General features: G+C 49.3%; 1 protein-coding gene across 1 annotated transcript in view; it reads left to right on the top strand.

Moving 5' to 3' along the window:
- The first annotated feature begins 916 nt into the window (after window positions 1-916).
- The window catches only part of LOC113452797 (1-phosphatidylinositol 4,5-bisphosphate phosphodiesterase gamma-1-like), a 91,628-nt gene continuing 78,891 nt past the window's right edge, over window positions 917-13,653 (top strand). The window contains 2 exon segments of the mRNA XM_087931836.1: window positions 917-1,086; window positions 2,465-2,807. Coding sequence (XP_087787962.1) covers window positions 2,573-2,807 — 235 coding nt within the window. The 5' untranslated portion in view covers window positions 917-1,086; window positions 2,465-2,572.

Raw genomic sequence — 13,653 nt, 5'->3', positions numbered from 1 at the left:
CTTCAAGCTGTCAAGTGTGGAGACCCCTGGTTTAGGGTCTCCTGCTGAGCCCGGGGTTGGAATAGAAGACCTCCAAGGGTCCCCTCCAGTTCTATTCCGATCGATTGGTGGATCTCGGCCTGGTGGGCTTCTCCAGAGGCCGATTGGAGGCTGGGGCTGGGCAGGAGGTGGACGTGGGGCTGACGGGGCCCTTCTGGATTAAGCGCGGAAGAACTTGGACTCTGGAGGCCTCCAAAAGAGGCTGCCCCACCCCCGAAGGAGACCCGAAGGACCGACGTGGCACCTCTGGACCCGGCTGGATGGGCAGGAGAGGGAAGGGGGGGGGCAGAAAACCTTGGTCTGAGCCGGATGGGCGGGGGAGAAACCCCTATAAGGGCACCCCTTGCAAGGGGAGAACAGGGGTGCCACGGCATTGCACCCCAACTCTCAAACCCAACCTCTTTTTTGGGGGGAACCTCCAAGTCCTCATTGGGGGGCTGTTTTAAGGCAGCTTACATTCATAAATGGGAGGTGGGGGCCCTAGACCCCAAAATGCCCCCCAGATCCCTAAATGGGGCAGGGGACCCTAGATCCAGAAATGGGGGCTCCTAGATCCATAAATGGGAGGTGGGGGGCCCTAGAAACCAAAATGCCCCCAGATCCATAAATGGGGGCTAGACCCAGAAATGGGGTGTCCCCAGGTGACCGGCTGCAAAATCCACCCCCCGCCCCAGCGCTTTCTTAGCACCTGGGCACCGCAGGCCGAGCGGCTGCAGTCTCTCCGGCCGCCTGCAGGGGTCGCCCTCCCCCTCCCCTCCTCCCCCCATCTTTTCCTCTCCTCCTCCTCCTCCTCCTCCTCCTCCTCCTCCTCCTGCTGCTGCTGCTCCGCTCCTCCCTTCCCCAAATTCCTCCTTCCTCCTCCTCCTCCTCCCGAGTCTTTCCGGCCGGGCGCCGCGGCGTTTCCTCTGCGCCTCCATTGCAGCCGCCGCCGCCGCTGCTGCCCGCCGAGCCTCCCTCCGCAGGGACCCCCCGCCCGGCGCCCCCTCCCCACTGCTCCCCCCCCTGCCCCCAGGAGGGGGAGAGATGCTCCCGTGAAGGACCTCGGAGGTGGGTGTCGCCTGGCTCCCCTTCCTTTTTCTTTCCCTTCCTTCGTTCCTTCGTCCCTTTCCTCCCTTTCTCTCTTCCCCCTTCCTCCCTCCTTTCCCTTTTCTCTCCTTCTTCCTTCCTTCCTTCCCACCCAGCTTCCATTCCTTCCTTCCTCCTTTCTTTCATCCCTTTCTCTCTCCCCTCCTCCATTCTCTTCCCTCCTTCCTCCCTCCTTTCCTTTTTTCTCCCTCCTTTTCTTCCTTCCTCCCTCTCCCTTCCTTTCTTCATTCCATTCCCCCCTTTCTCTCTCCTCTCTTTCCGTTCCTAGTTTCTCTCTCTTCCTTCCTTTCCCTTTTCTCCCTTCTTCCTTCCTTCCTTCTCTCCTTTCTTTCATCTCTTTCTCTCTCCCTCCTTCATTCTCTTCCCTCCTCCCTTCCTCCTTTCCCTTTTCCTTCCTTCCTTCCTTCCTTCCTTTCTTCCTTCCCTCCCTCCCTCTCTCCCTTCCTTCATTCCTTCCCTCCCTTCCCTTTTTCTCCCCCTCCTTTTCCTTCCTTCCTCTCTCCTTCCCTCCCTCTCTCCCTTCCTTCCTTCCTTCCTTCCCCTTTTCTCCCTTCTTCCTTCCTTCCTTCCCACCCAGCTTCCATTCCTTCCTTCCTCCTTTCTCTCCTTCTTTCTTTCATCCCTATCTCTCTCCCCTCCTTCATTCTCTTCCCTCCTTCCCTCCCTCCTTTCCCTTTTTCTCCCTTCCTTCCTCCTTTTCGTCCTTCCTCCCTCTCCCTTCCTTTCTTCATTCCATTCCTCCCTTTCTCTCTCCTCTCTTTCCATTCCTAGTTTCTCTCTTCCTTCTTTTCCCTTTCTCCCTTCTTTCTTCCTTCCTTCTCTCCTTTCTTTCATCTTTCTCTCTCCCCTCCTTCATTCTCTTCCCTCCTTCCTCCCTCCTTTCCCTTTTTCTTCCTTCCTTCCTTTCTTCCTTCCCTCCCTCCCTCTCTCCCTTCCTTCATTCCTTCCCTGCCTTCCCTTTTTCTCCCCCTCCTTTTCCTTCCTTCCTCTCTCCTTCCCTCCCTCTCTCCCTTCCTTCCTTCCTTCCCTCCCCTTTTTCTCTCCCCTCCTTCCCTTCCCTTCCCTTTTTCTCTCCTTTCCCTATCTCCCTCTCCTTCCTTCCTTCTCTTTCTCTCTTCCTTCCTTCTTTTTATCCCTTCTTTCCTTCTCTCCCTTTTATTCCTAAACTTACTTACTTTCTCTTTCTTTCTCTCTCTCTCTCTCTGTCTCTTTCTTTCTTTCTTTCTTCCTTCCTTCCTTCCTTCCTTCCTTCCTTCCTTCCTTCCTTCCTTCCTCTGACTTTCTCTTTCTCTCTCTCTCTCCATGTAAGTTGATGACCCTCTTCAAATTCTCCCCCCAGGGGCCTGAAAGGGGAGCACCCTCCCCCCTGGAGCCTGCCTCGGTCGCCCGCAGAAGACCTGCCCCCTCCCCGTGGCTAGGAGCCCCCCGGCCGGCCATGCGCTGAAGGATGTCCCTCTCCCGACTGAGCAGCCTCCCCAATGGCTTCCCGGAGGAGCCCCCCCGGGCGGAGGCAGCCAACGGGCCGGACATGGCGCAGGTGCTCCAGGGCTTGGAGACGGGCTCCGTCCTGACCTTGTTCTACCAGAAGAAGTCCCAGAGGCCCGAACGGAGGAGCTTCCAGGTCCGCCTCAAGAGCCGCCAGATCGTCTGGAGCCGAAGCCCCGAGAAGGTGGAGGGGGACGGTGAGTGGCTGGGGGGAGCAGGAAGCCTCCCCCCACCGACCCAAAGGCCTAGGGAGGACCCCCTCAGGTGGGGCCTCCGGGGCTCTTGGGGCCTCCTCGTCTTTCCCTTTTATTCCTAAACCCATCCACCCTCTTCCTTTCCTTCCTTCTTTCCTTCCTTTCTTTCTTTCCTTTCTCTCCTTTCCTTCCCTTTCTTTCCTTCCTTTCCTTTCTCTCCTTTCTTTCTTTCCTTTCTTTTCTCTTTCTTTTCCCTTCCTTCTTTCCTTCCTCCCTTCCCTCCTTCTCTTCCTTCCTTTTTTATCACGTCTTTCCGTCTTTCCCTTTTATTCCTAAACCCATCCACCCTCTTCCTTTCCTTCCTTCCTTCCTTCCTTCCTTTCCTTTCCTTCCTTTCTTTCCTTTCTTTCTTTCTTTCCTTTCTTTCTTTTCTCTTTCTTTTCCCTTCCTTCTTTCCTTCCTTCCTTTCCTCCTTCTCTTCCTTCCTTTTTTATCCCGTCTTTCCGTCCATCCAACCTCTTCCTTTCCTCCTTCCTTCCCTTCCTTCCTTTTTTCTTTCCTTCCTTTCCTTTCTTTCCTTTCCTTCCTTTCTTCCCTTCCTTCCTTTCCTTCTTTCCTTCTTTTCTTTCCCTCCTTTCTTTCCTCCCTTCCCTTTTCTTTCTTTCCGCCCTTTCTTCCTTTCCTTCCTTTCGTTTCTCTCCTTTCTTTCCTTTTTTTTTTCTTTCCTTCCTTCCTTGTTTCTTGGCTTCAGCAAAACGTCTTCAGAGAAACACCAAGGAAGTCCGGTTGCCTCTTGAAAAAAAAACACCTTTGGGGCCTCCTGTCCATTGTGAGGGTCTTGGCTTTAGGTTAACCCGTGTGTGTGTGTGTGTGTGTGTGTGTGTGTGTGTGTAAATCTGAAGCAGCTTAAAACTATAGAGCCCCAAACTGGATGTTTCTTGAGTGAGACGTTTGCCCCGCGAGTCTCGCCCCATTTTACGACCTTTCTTGCCCCCGTTGTTAAGTGAATCGTTGCCGTGGATAGGTTGTTAAGTGAATCCGTCTTCCCCCTTGACCTTTGCTCCTGAGAAGGTCGCAAAAAAAGAGGGTAGGCGTGGCCCCCGGCACACTGCAACGGTCATAAATACGAGCCGGTTGCCGAGCGTGTGAGTTTCGATCCGGCAGCCACAGGGGCGGAGACACACACACGCTGCAACGGTCGTTAAGGGTGAAAAACGGTCACAAGTCCCTTTTTTTTTTCCCCTGGTGCCTTTGTCGATTCGAACGGTCACTGAACAGACTGTTGTAAGTTGAGGACTCCATTCACACCAGTCAGAGTTGTGGAAGTTCAGTTCACCAGACACACAAATATCTTTTGACTTCCTCGGATGTAACAGGGAGACAGTGTGCCACTCTTCGACCACCTTCTCCTGACTTCTGAATCTGGCCTACAACAAGGGAAGGAAAAAAAAAAAAGATTTATTTGTCTGGATTTAATGTATTACCTTGGTTTTAAAGCAAGGGTGTCCATCTGTGGCCACTTCTAACACGTGTGGACTTCAATTCCCAGAATTCCAGAGGCAGCCATGCTGGCTGGGGGAATTCTGGGAGTTGAAGTCCACCAGTCCTAAAAGTGGCCAAGGTTCTGTTTTAAAGACTCCTTCAGTGGGCTTTAAAATAATACACAAAGGCCGTTAAATTAGAGTTATAACTCTGCAAATCGGAATTGGAATAGAGCTGGAGGGGACCTCAGAGGTCATTAGTCCAGCCCCTGCTCAAATGGAAGATCCTATGCCATTTCCAGTGTTGGAGCAGCCGCAACTTCTAGTGGCAAGCAGTTCCACTGGTGAATTGTCCTCGCAGTTAGGAAGTTTCTCCCCAATTCCAGGTTGCTTCTCTCTTCCATTAATTTCTTGTCCTGCCTTCAGGGGCTTTGGAAAATAAACTGACTAAAAATGTATTAACTAAATGTAATCAATACATTTATTAAGAACAAGAGACCGACAGGAAAATAATAGATCTGTTTGCCTAGCTTGGAACATACGTGGCAAACTAAACTGCAAAGAGGCTGTTAAAAAAGATGTGGCTGTGTGAAATTCCCAGAGAGGGAAGGCCTGAGACTTCCTTCCCCTAAGACTGAACAAGAAGCGATGAGAGATTTTGCAAATTAAAGATTTTGCAAATGGTTCCTAGTTTGGCCTCCCCAAAATACGAACGGGTTTTGTACCTTTTCTGTAGGTCATTGTGTTTGCCTCTATCTGTATTGTGGGGAATTCTTGTGAATGTGCCAGATTTGGTGGCACCCAGCTTTAATTAACTAAAACACATTTATGTTGCTCAGTGAGACAGTGGTTAAAGTGAGTTTTGTCCTGTTGTACGACGTTTCTGGCCACCATTGTTAAGTAAATCACTGCAGTTGTTAAGTTAGCAATACGGTTGTTAAGCAGATCGGGCTTCCCTGTTGGACTTCGCTGGTCAGTTGGTCGCAAACGGAAAACCTTGGGATGCTGCAACCCGTTAAAAAAATATGAGCGTGTTACTGGGTGTCTGAATTTTGACCACGGGGATGCTTCAACGGTCGTTAAGCGTGAAAAACAGTCATAAGTCACTTTTTTTCCAGTGCTGTGGTAACTTCAATAGATTTAACCGATAATCAGAGTTGGAAGGGACTTTGTAGGTCGTCATAACGTGGTGACCAAAACTGGATGCGCTATTCCAGATATGGCGTTACCAAGGCCTATAGAATAGAATTGAATAGAATAGAATAGAATAGAATTCTTTATTGGCTAAATGTGATTGTATTGTATTGTATTGTATTGTATTGTATTGTATTATTGTATTGTATTGTATTGTATTGTATTGAATAGAATAGAATAGAATAGAATAGAATAGAATAGAATAGAATAGAATAGAATAGAATAGAATGAAAAATATAATAAAATTTAAATGGGATGGGATAGGACAGGATAGGATAGAATGAAAGAAGGAAAGAAGGAAGAATAGAATAGAATTTAAATAGAATAGAATTTAAATGGAATGGAATAGAATTAGAATAGAATAGAATAGAATAGAATAGAATGCAATGCAAATGCAATGCAATGCAATGCAATGCAATGCAATACTTTATTGGCCAAGTGTGATTGGACACACAAGGAATTTGTCTTGGTGTAAATACTCTCGTTATACATAAAAGAAAAGGTCCATTCGCTAAGAATCAAGAATCATAACGTACAACACTCAATGATAGTCCTAGACTACAATCAACAATCAAATCATACTAGGAAACAGTCAAGTGGGAGGGGTTGGGTGATAAGGAGTGGTGAGAAGATTAACAGTAATAGTAGTGTACACTTTGTAGTTGAACGGTGTTGAGGGAATTATTTGTTTAGCAGAGGGATGGCTTTCGGGATATAGAGCGGTATATTAACGCTTCACGTGATCTTAATTCTGTCCCTCGGCCAATGCAGCCTATGATTATGTTGGCTTTTTTGGGGTTGCCGCCACACACTGCCGGCTCATATTTAAATGATTGTTGTGGTGCAGGACCTTGGCCCTTTGCACAGTACCTTAACTCCCCCCCCGGGGCAAACAGGAAGAGGGTTGCAAATCATCCCAGACCATTTGGAGACCAAATCGAAGGCCGGAGAAAGCAAAGCTCAGCTTAAAGCCAGAGGTCTCCTTAAAGTGGCAACTTTAAGACTTGCGGACTTCAACGCTAGGATTCTGGGACTTGAAGTCCACAAGTCTTCAAGTTGCCCAATTTAGGAACCCCTAGCTTTGAGGCAAAACGTTTGCATTCAGGCACCCTCCGAGCTTCAACGCGGCTGTTTTCAAACCAGGCGGGGAAAGTTAGATTCCTTCTGTTGCTGCTTCCTTATGTTCCTTTTCGGGGGTTGATGAATAAAATTGGGTTCCCCCAAGGACGGCAAAAAACCGCCGTTAATCTTTGCAGACCGTCCCAGGTGCATCCAAGCGCCTCCTTCCATACCTTCCGTGGTTGGAGCAAAGGTGTGGGTGAAGAAGAAGTTGTGGTTTAAGGACAGGCGAAAGCAAAGAGGTGCCTGAAGGGCAAACACACCCCGGTCACATTATCTCACCCCGCTTCCTCCCAGCCCACGGACCCAGCCCTGCTGGGCGCCAGGGCTGCCTGTGTGTCACACAAAGGATGACTCTGTGTTTTGTGGCTCAATAAATAAACAATCCAGGTTTGGCAGCTGCAGAGTTTGTTGTGGAGGCCAGCGCCTGCCTGGTTCCGTTCGGTCTCTCTAGCCTCTCACACAAAAAAAGCCCCTTTTGCTCATTATTTTAAATCTGGGGAATCTCTTTATTTTTTCTGGCTAGAAAAGATCTCTGGAGAATCCTGTGGGTTTTTTTTTTGCAAAGTGGGCAACTTTAAGGTATAGGGACTTCAACTCCCAGAATTCCCCAGTCCACTCATATTGGGGGAAATTCTGGGAGTTGAAGTCCAAATATGGTGGCTAGAGGAATTCTGGGAGTTGGAGTCCACTTGTATTGGCTAGTCCAGCCCCCTGCTCAAGCAGGATAATCTATGCCAGTGGTCCCCAATTTTTTTGGTACCACGGACCGGTACAATCCACGGACCGGTGCCGGCATCAGCACGCACGACCAAGGCGAGGCGAGCCGAGCGACCGGCCAGCCAGCCGTCCCCCACTTCTCCCCGCCACCTTCAACTCCTCCTTTGTACCTTCTCACGGTCGATGGGCTTTTTGGGCTCTTTCTTAATCTTCTCCTGAGTAACGCGAGACTCCACCGCCATCGAGACGGCTCTTCGTTCGAAGCCGCCCCCACCTTCGACGAAACTAAGGCGCGAGGATTCCTTCAGCACCCAAATGCCGCTTTCCAACCGACGACCGACACCGGAAACACTTTCTCAAGTGCCATCGAAACAAGATGGCGGCGCCCAAGCAAAATAGGCAGCCCGGTACAAAATGATCCACGGACCAGTACCGGTCCGGGACCCGGTGGTTGGGGACCGCTGATCTATACTATTTCAGATAATTGACTGTCCAGTCTCTTCTTAAAAACCTCCAGCGATGGAGCACCTACAACTTCTAGTGGGAAGCTGTTCCACTGGATAATTGTCCTCCCTGTCAAGAAGTTTCTCCTTAATTCCAGGTTACTTCTCTCCTGGGTGAATTTCCATCCATTGTTTCTTGTCCTGCCTTTTGGTGCTTTGGAACAGGGGTCTCCAACCTTGGCCACTTTAAGCCCGGTGGGCTTCAATTCCCAGAATTCCCCAGCCAGCTTTGGAGTTGAAGTCCACCAGGCTTCAAGTGTCCAAGGTTGGAGACTCCTGCTTTACAAAATAGCTTGACTCCCCCCACCCTCTTCTTTGGGGCAGCCCCTCAAATATTGGGCCGAACAGGACTTCAAAATATTCGAAGAAACCCCCACACGCCCTCGCGCCTTTTTCCCTCGGAATAACCCAGCGACGAGACGTGGCCAGCAGGGAGGTTCTCCTGTCCAAGCTGGACGTAAACGGACGGTCCATCCAAACGCTACTGCGGTGCAAAAGGAGCTTCTGAGGAGGACCCCGGCGTGCGCGGCTGTGGCGAAAAAGGGGAGGGCGCCCACACCGTGTGGGAAGAGACGGCCACCCTGGGAACATGGCTCGCATGAAATCAGCGCAGGGTCAGGAAGTAGCGCTTTCTAAAGGGAAAGGGAAGGGGGAGGTCCCTCCCCCCCCCCAGGACAAGCAAGGCGAAGTGCTGGACACTGGACCGGATGCACATGGTGCCATCGATGCTTCCTTTTCCTGGCTGACAGCCCCCCCGCCCCCACACACACCCTAGTTTCCTGCTTGGGCCTGTCAGAGTCCATCCAGAGCAGCTGCGAATGGAATGGGGGGTTGCTAGGGAGGTTGACTAGGTGATGTGAAAGCTGGCTAGATGACTGAACCACCAGGAAGGCGGGAGTTCTAGTTTTGCCTTATCCATAAAAGCTGGCTAGGTGACCAACCACCAGGAAGTTTTGCCTTATCCATAGCGGCTAGGTGACTTTAGGCCAACCACCAGGAAGGCGGAGTTCTAGTTTTGCCTTATCCACAAAAAGCTGGCTAGGTGATTTAGGCTAACCACCAGGAAGCGGGAGTTCTAGTTTTGCCTTATCCATAAAAGCTGGTTAGGTGACTTTAGGTTCCCATCAGGAAGGTGGAGTTCTAGTCCTGCCTTATCCATAAAAGCTGGCTAGGTGACTTTGGCCAACCACCAGGAAGGTGGGAGTTCTAGTCCTGTCTTATCCATAAAAGCTGGCTAGGTGACTTAGGCCAACCACCAGGAAGATGGGAGTTCTAGTTTTGCCTTATCCATAAAAGCTGGCTAGGTGACTTTAGGCCAACCACCAGGAAGGCGGGAGTTCTAGTTTTGCCTTATCCATAAAAGCTGGCTAGGTGACTTTAGGCTAACCACCAGGAAGGCGGGAGTTCTAGTTTTGCCTTATCCATAAAAGCTGGCTAGGTGACTTTAGGCCAACCACCAGGAAGGCGGGAGTTCTAGTTTTGCCTTATCCATAAAGCTGGCTAGGTGACTTTAGGCTCACCATCAGGAAGGGGGAGTTCTAGTCCTGCCTTATCCATAAAAGCTGGCTAGGTGACTTTAGGCCAACCACCAGGAGGGTGGGAGTTCTAGTCCTGCCTTATCCATAAAAGCTGGCTAGGTGACTTTAGGACAACCACCAGGAAGGTGGGAGTTCTAGTCCTGCCTTATCCATAAAAGCTGGCTAGGTGACTTTAGGTTCCCCATCAGGAAGGTGGGAGTTCTAGTCCTGCCTTATCCATAAAAGCTGGCTAGGTGACTTTAGGCCAACCACCAGGAAGGCGGGAGTTCTAGTTTTGCCTTATCCATAAAAGCTGGCTAGGTGACTTTAGGCTAACCACCAGAAGGGTGGGAGTTCTAATCCTGCCCAGATCTGCAGAACAGAGGTGTCCTTCAATGTCGTGACCAACTCTTCCCTAAACTCCCCATTTTTAAGATCTCGTGAAATCCCAGGGTGGTTTCCCCTGATCTTCATTCTCCCCCCCCCCCCCCATTCCACCTCAAGCATAAAGTCCAGAAACGGTTTCCAAACTTTCCTGAGCCCCTTGGACAACTGGGGGCGGGGCGGGGTGTGTCTCTGAGGTGGGAGGCTGCGCCGGACACCAGAAAAACCTCCGTGCCCACTCCATCCTATTTATAATGCTGGAGAAAATGAAAATTGCCCCCCCTGCTGCCCCCACCTTTGCAGCCATGAATCATCCAGAGTTTCCGTTGATCTTTGGAAGTGACCCTTCCAGGAAGACGGGGGGTGGAGGGAGTGGCTGTTTTGAAGGCCTCATTTCCTTTTTTTTTGGTTTTTTGTTTTGCAGACAATCGGCCATTTGCAGCCGATTCCCACCGTGTGGACAGTGCAGGGCACGGCTATGCCAGCATCTCACAACAGCAGAAACACCTTCTGGCTTCTTTTGCGTGTTGCCCGTCCAATAATCCGGCCTTCACCCACTTTATTTCTTTTCTTTTTTAAAAAAAAAATTGTTTTTTTCTTTTTGCAATGGAATGGTTTGGGAAAATGCCAGCCCAAAGATATTCTCCACTTGTGCCAGTGAGGAGAATGCCAAGACGAGGGGGCAGCTGGTTTTGGAGGGTGCCACCGTGGGGAACTTGACAAACATACGGATAGTCCTCGACGTAAAACCGCAACCAAGCCTGAAATTTCTGTTGTTAATTGAGACATTGTCTCTTAATGCAGGGTCTCCAACCTTGGGCCCTTGAAGCCTGGCGGACTTCGACTCCCAGAATTCCCCAGCCAGCTGGGAATTCTGAAGTCCGCCAGGCTTCAAGGCCCAAGTTGAGACCTGACTTAACCTATTGTTGTAAGTTGAGGACTTCCTATATAAGAAAGGGACTGGGGTGGTTTGAATTCTTGAATTCTTTATTGGCCAAGTCTGATTTGGACGCACGAGGAATTTTGTCTCTGGTGCATAAGCTCTCAGTCTACATACAAGCCACAAAGGGCTAAGACGTAGATCCTAAACCATAGTTATAATCATTAACCCTAAGATAGAAACAGCAAGTGATAAATCATAAGGTATCTAAAGGAGAAGATAGTAGGGAAGATGAGAAGATGAGAAGGATAATCATGTTGGTTTATTTCTACAGTATTTATTTTTACAAATAACTCAAGGAAATGAATATATCCAACGCACTTGTTCCTCCTATTTTCTCCAAAATGACAACCCTGAGGTGGAATGAGAGAAAGGGACTGGCCCACAGGTTTTCATACCTCAGGCAGAACTAGAACTCATAGTCTCCTGGGGATCGGTTCAGAGTTACTCAGCCATCTTCTATGCCTAAGGCGGGACTAGAACTCCTACCTTCCTAGTGAGTGGCCTAAAGTTACCTAGCCAGCTTTCATGCCTAAGGTGGGACTAGAATTCACGATCTCCTGGTGATGGACCAAAAGTCACCTAGCCAGCTTTCATGCCTAAGGCGGAACTAGAACTCCCACCTTCCTGGTGATTGGCCTAAAGTCACCCAGCTAGCTTTCTAGTCCCATGCCTAAGGTGGGACTAGAATTCACGATCTCCTGGTGATGGACCAAAAGTCACCTAGCCAGCTTTCATGCCTAAGGTGGGACTAGAACTCCCACCTTCCTAGCGAGTGGCCTAAAGTCACCTAGCCAGCTTTCATGCCTAAGGCGGGACTAGAATTCACCATCTCCTGGTGATGGACCAAAAGTCACCTAGCCAGCTTTCATGCCTAAGGTGGGACTAGAACTCCCACCTTCCTAGCGAGTGGCCTAAAGTCACCTAGCCAGCTTTCATGCCTAAGGTGGGACTAGAACTCACCATCTCCTAGTGATTGGTTCAAAGTCACTTCGCCATCTTTCAGGCCTAAGGTGGAACTAGAACTCACCGTCTCCCACTCTTCTCGCCTGTTGCCTTAATCATTAGACCCGACTGGTTTTCTTATGGCCACGGCTGGTGTACCTACCCATATCGATTTTTATTTTACTCCCGGCCTATCTTGAGAGGCCCTGACTGCTCTCTAGCCACCTGCCCTAACGATCTCTAACTTGAATTATTTTTAATAAGCTGAAGGACTTTGCTGAGGAATTCAATCCCTTGGATTGAAACAGAGTTTAGTTGTGAGTCGACACAAATTTCCGCTGCAGTGGCAATGCTGTGCAATCTTCTGAAATCACCTTCCTTGTTGTGTTCCATATCTGGGGAATTTCCGAACAATGATTTCCCCCCCCTTTTTTTTTGCTTAGAATGGGGGAACTTTTAACTGTTGATCACAGACAATTGTTATTGATGACTAACGGTGGGCCTTGTTTTTATTTGCTTGCCGTACGGCCCAAAGAGGGCACTTTTAAAAAACGGGACTTTTATCAGGATAAAACCCAATGATTTAAGCAAACTTCGAAACACAGCTCATGTAGAAGAAACTCAGGAAAAAACAAAAACAAAATAATTGCCATTCTTAAAGGGTCTGTTTTCCTGCAATTTGCAGGGTGCTATTTACAGAAAGTTTCGCCTCCAGGAAATAACTACTTGGCCTGTAGATGGAGGCTTAGATAACGGAGGGAGGGAAGGATTCAGGGAAAGAGGAAGAGGAGGGATAGATGGGGGGTCTTCTGGTGCAGAGGTCTCCAACCCTTGGACCCTTTAAGGCTTGTGGAATCCAATTCCCAGAGGAATTCTGGGAGTTGGAGTCCACCAGTCTTAAAATGGCCAAAGTTGGCTGAGGGATTCTGGGAATTGAAGTCCACAAGTCTTAAAAGTGGCCAAGGTTGGGGAACCCCTGTTCTGGGAGGGTCTCCCAGAACCCCCCCTCTTCAAGAGTTCCTCTCCCAAATGCAGAAATTGTGCTCGTTTCTTTTATTCATCCCCTGAACCCCAAACAGATTCCTGAGAAATTAGGAAGTAATAACAATGAACAGAGTTGGAAGGGACCTTGGAGGTCTTCTAGTCCAACCCCTGATCAAGCAGGAGACCCCACACCATTTCAGACACTCTCTTCTTAAAAACCTCCAGTATTGGAGCATTCACAACTTCTAGTGGCAAACAGTTCCACTGGTTAATCGTTCTCGCTGTCAGGAAATTCCTCCTTAGTTCTAAATTGCTTCTCTCCTTGATGAGTTTCCATCCGTGGCTGCTTCTCCTGCCTTTCAGGGGTTTTGGAGAATAATTTGACTCCCTCCTCTTTGGGGCAGCTCCTCAAATACTGGGAGGCTGCTATCCCGTCGCTCCCCTAGTCCTTCTTTTCATCATTTAGACTCACCCAATCCCTGCAACCCTTTTTCGTATGTTTCTTATTATCCAATCGTGCATCTTGGATCCCCAGAAGGTCTTTTTTTATCATAAATCAAAGGGTCAAACTGGACCAGAAAGCAGCTCGTAGGATGCAGGATTGTGCCCATTTCCTTGACGTGCGCACACCGCACCAAGCGTTTTTCTGCATCCCAAAAGAGATTTCTGAGAAATCAGGCAGGAAGTGACAGGATGCGATTTGGTGCAGCGCACAAATTCGTCCCCGCAGCAGGTTTGACCCCCCAAAACAAGAGGTTTTACCTCCCCTGCCCTCCCAACGGACCGCACTAACCTCTGCAAAAAAAAGCCCTTTGACAGTCGGGGTATGTTTTACCAGTATTGAGGTTCCTGGTCCTCAGTGTTTTCCTGCAGGATGGAAGGGAGAAGTTTGTTAAAAGAAGTTAGCATGTTTGGGGGGTCTTTAGAAGGGGGCCCTTGCATGGTTACCTGAAGGGAAAAAAGGCAGCAGGGGGGTTATCCTGTAGCCAGAGCACTTGGTGCCTTTGATAATCCTGCTTTTTTTTTTTTTTTAATAGCTTCAACCCGCAAGTAGTGAAAATC

Source organism: Pseudonaja textilis, chromosome 3 (genome assembly GCF_049901715.1).
Source record: "Pseudonaja textilis isolate UNSWEBS1 chromosome 3, rPseTex1.2, whole genome shotgun sequence".
NCBI classification, from domain to species: domain Eukaryota; kingdom Metazoa; phylum Chordata; class Lepidosauria; order Squamata; family Elapidae; genus Pseudonaja; species Pseudonaja textilis.
Note: the sequence above shows the minus strand (reverse complement) of the source record. Positions and strands in the feature narration are given on the sequence as shown.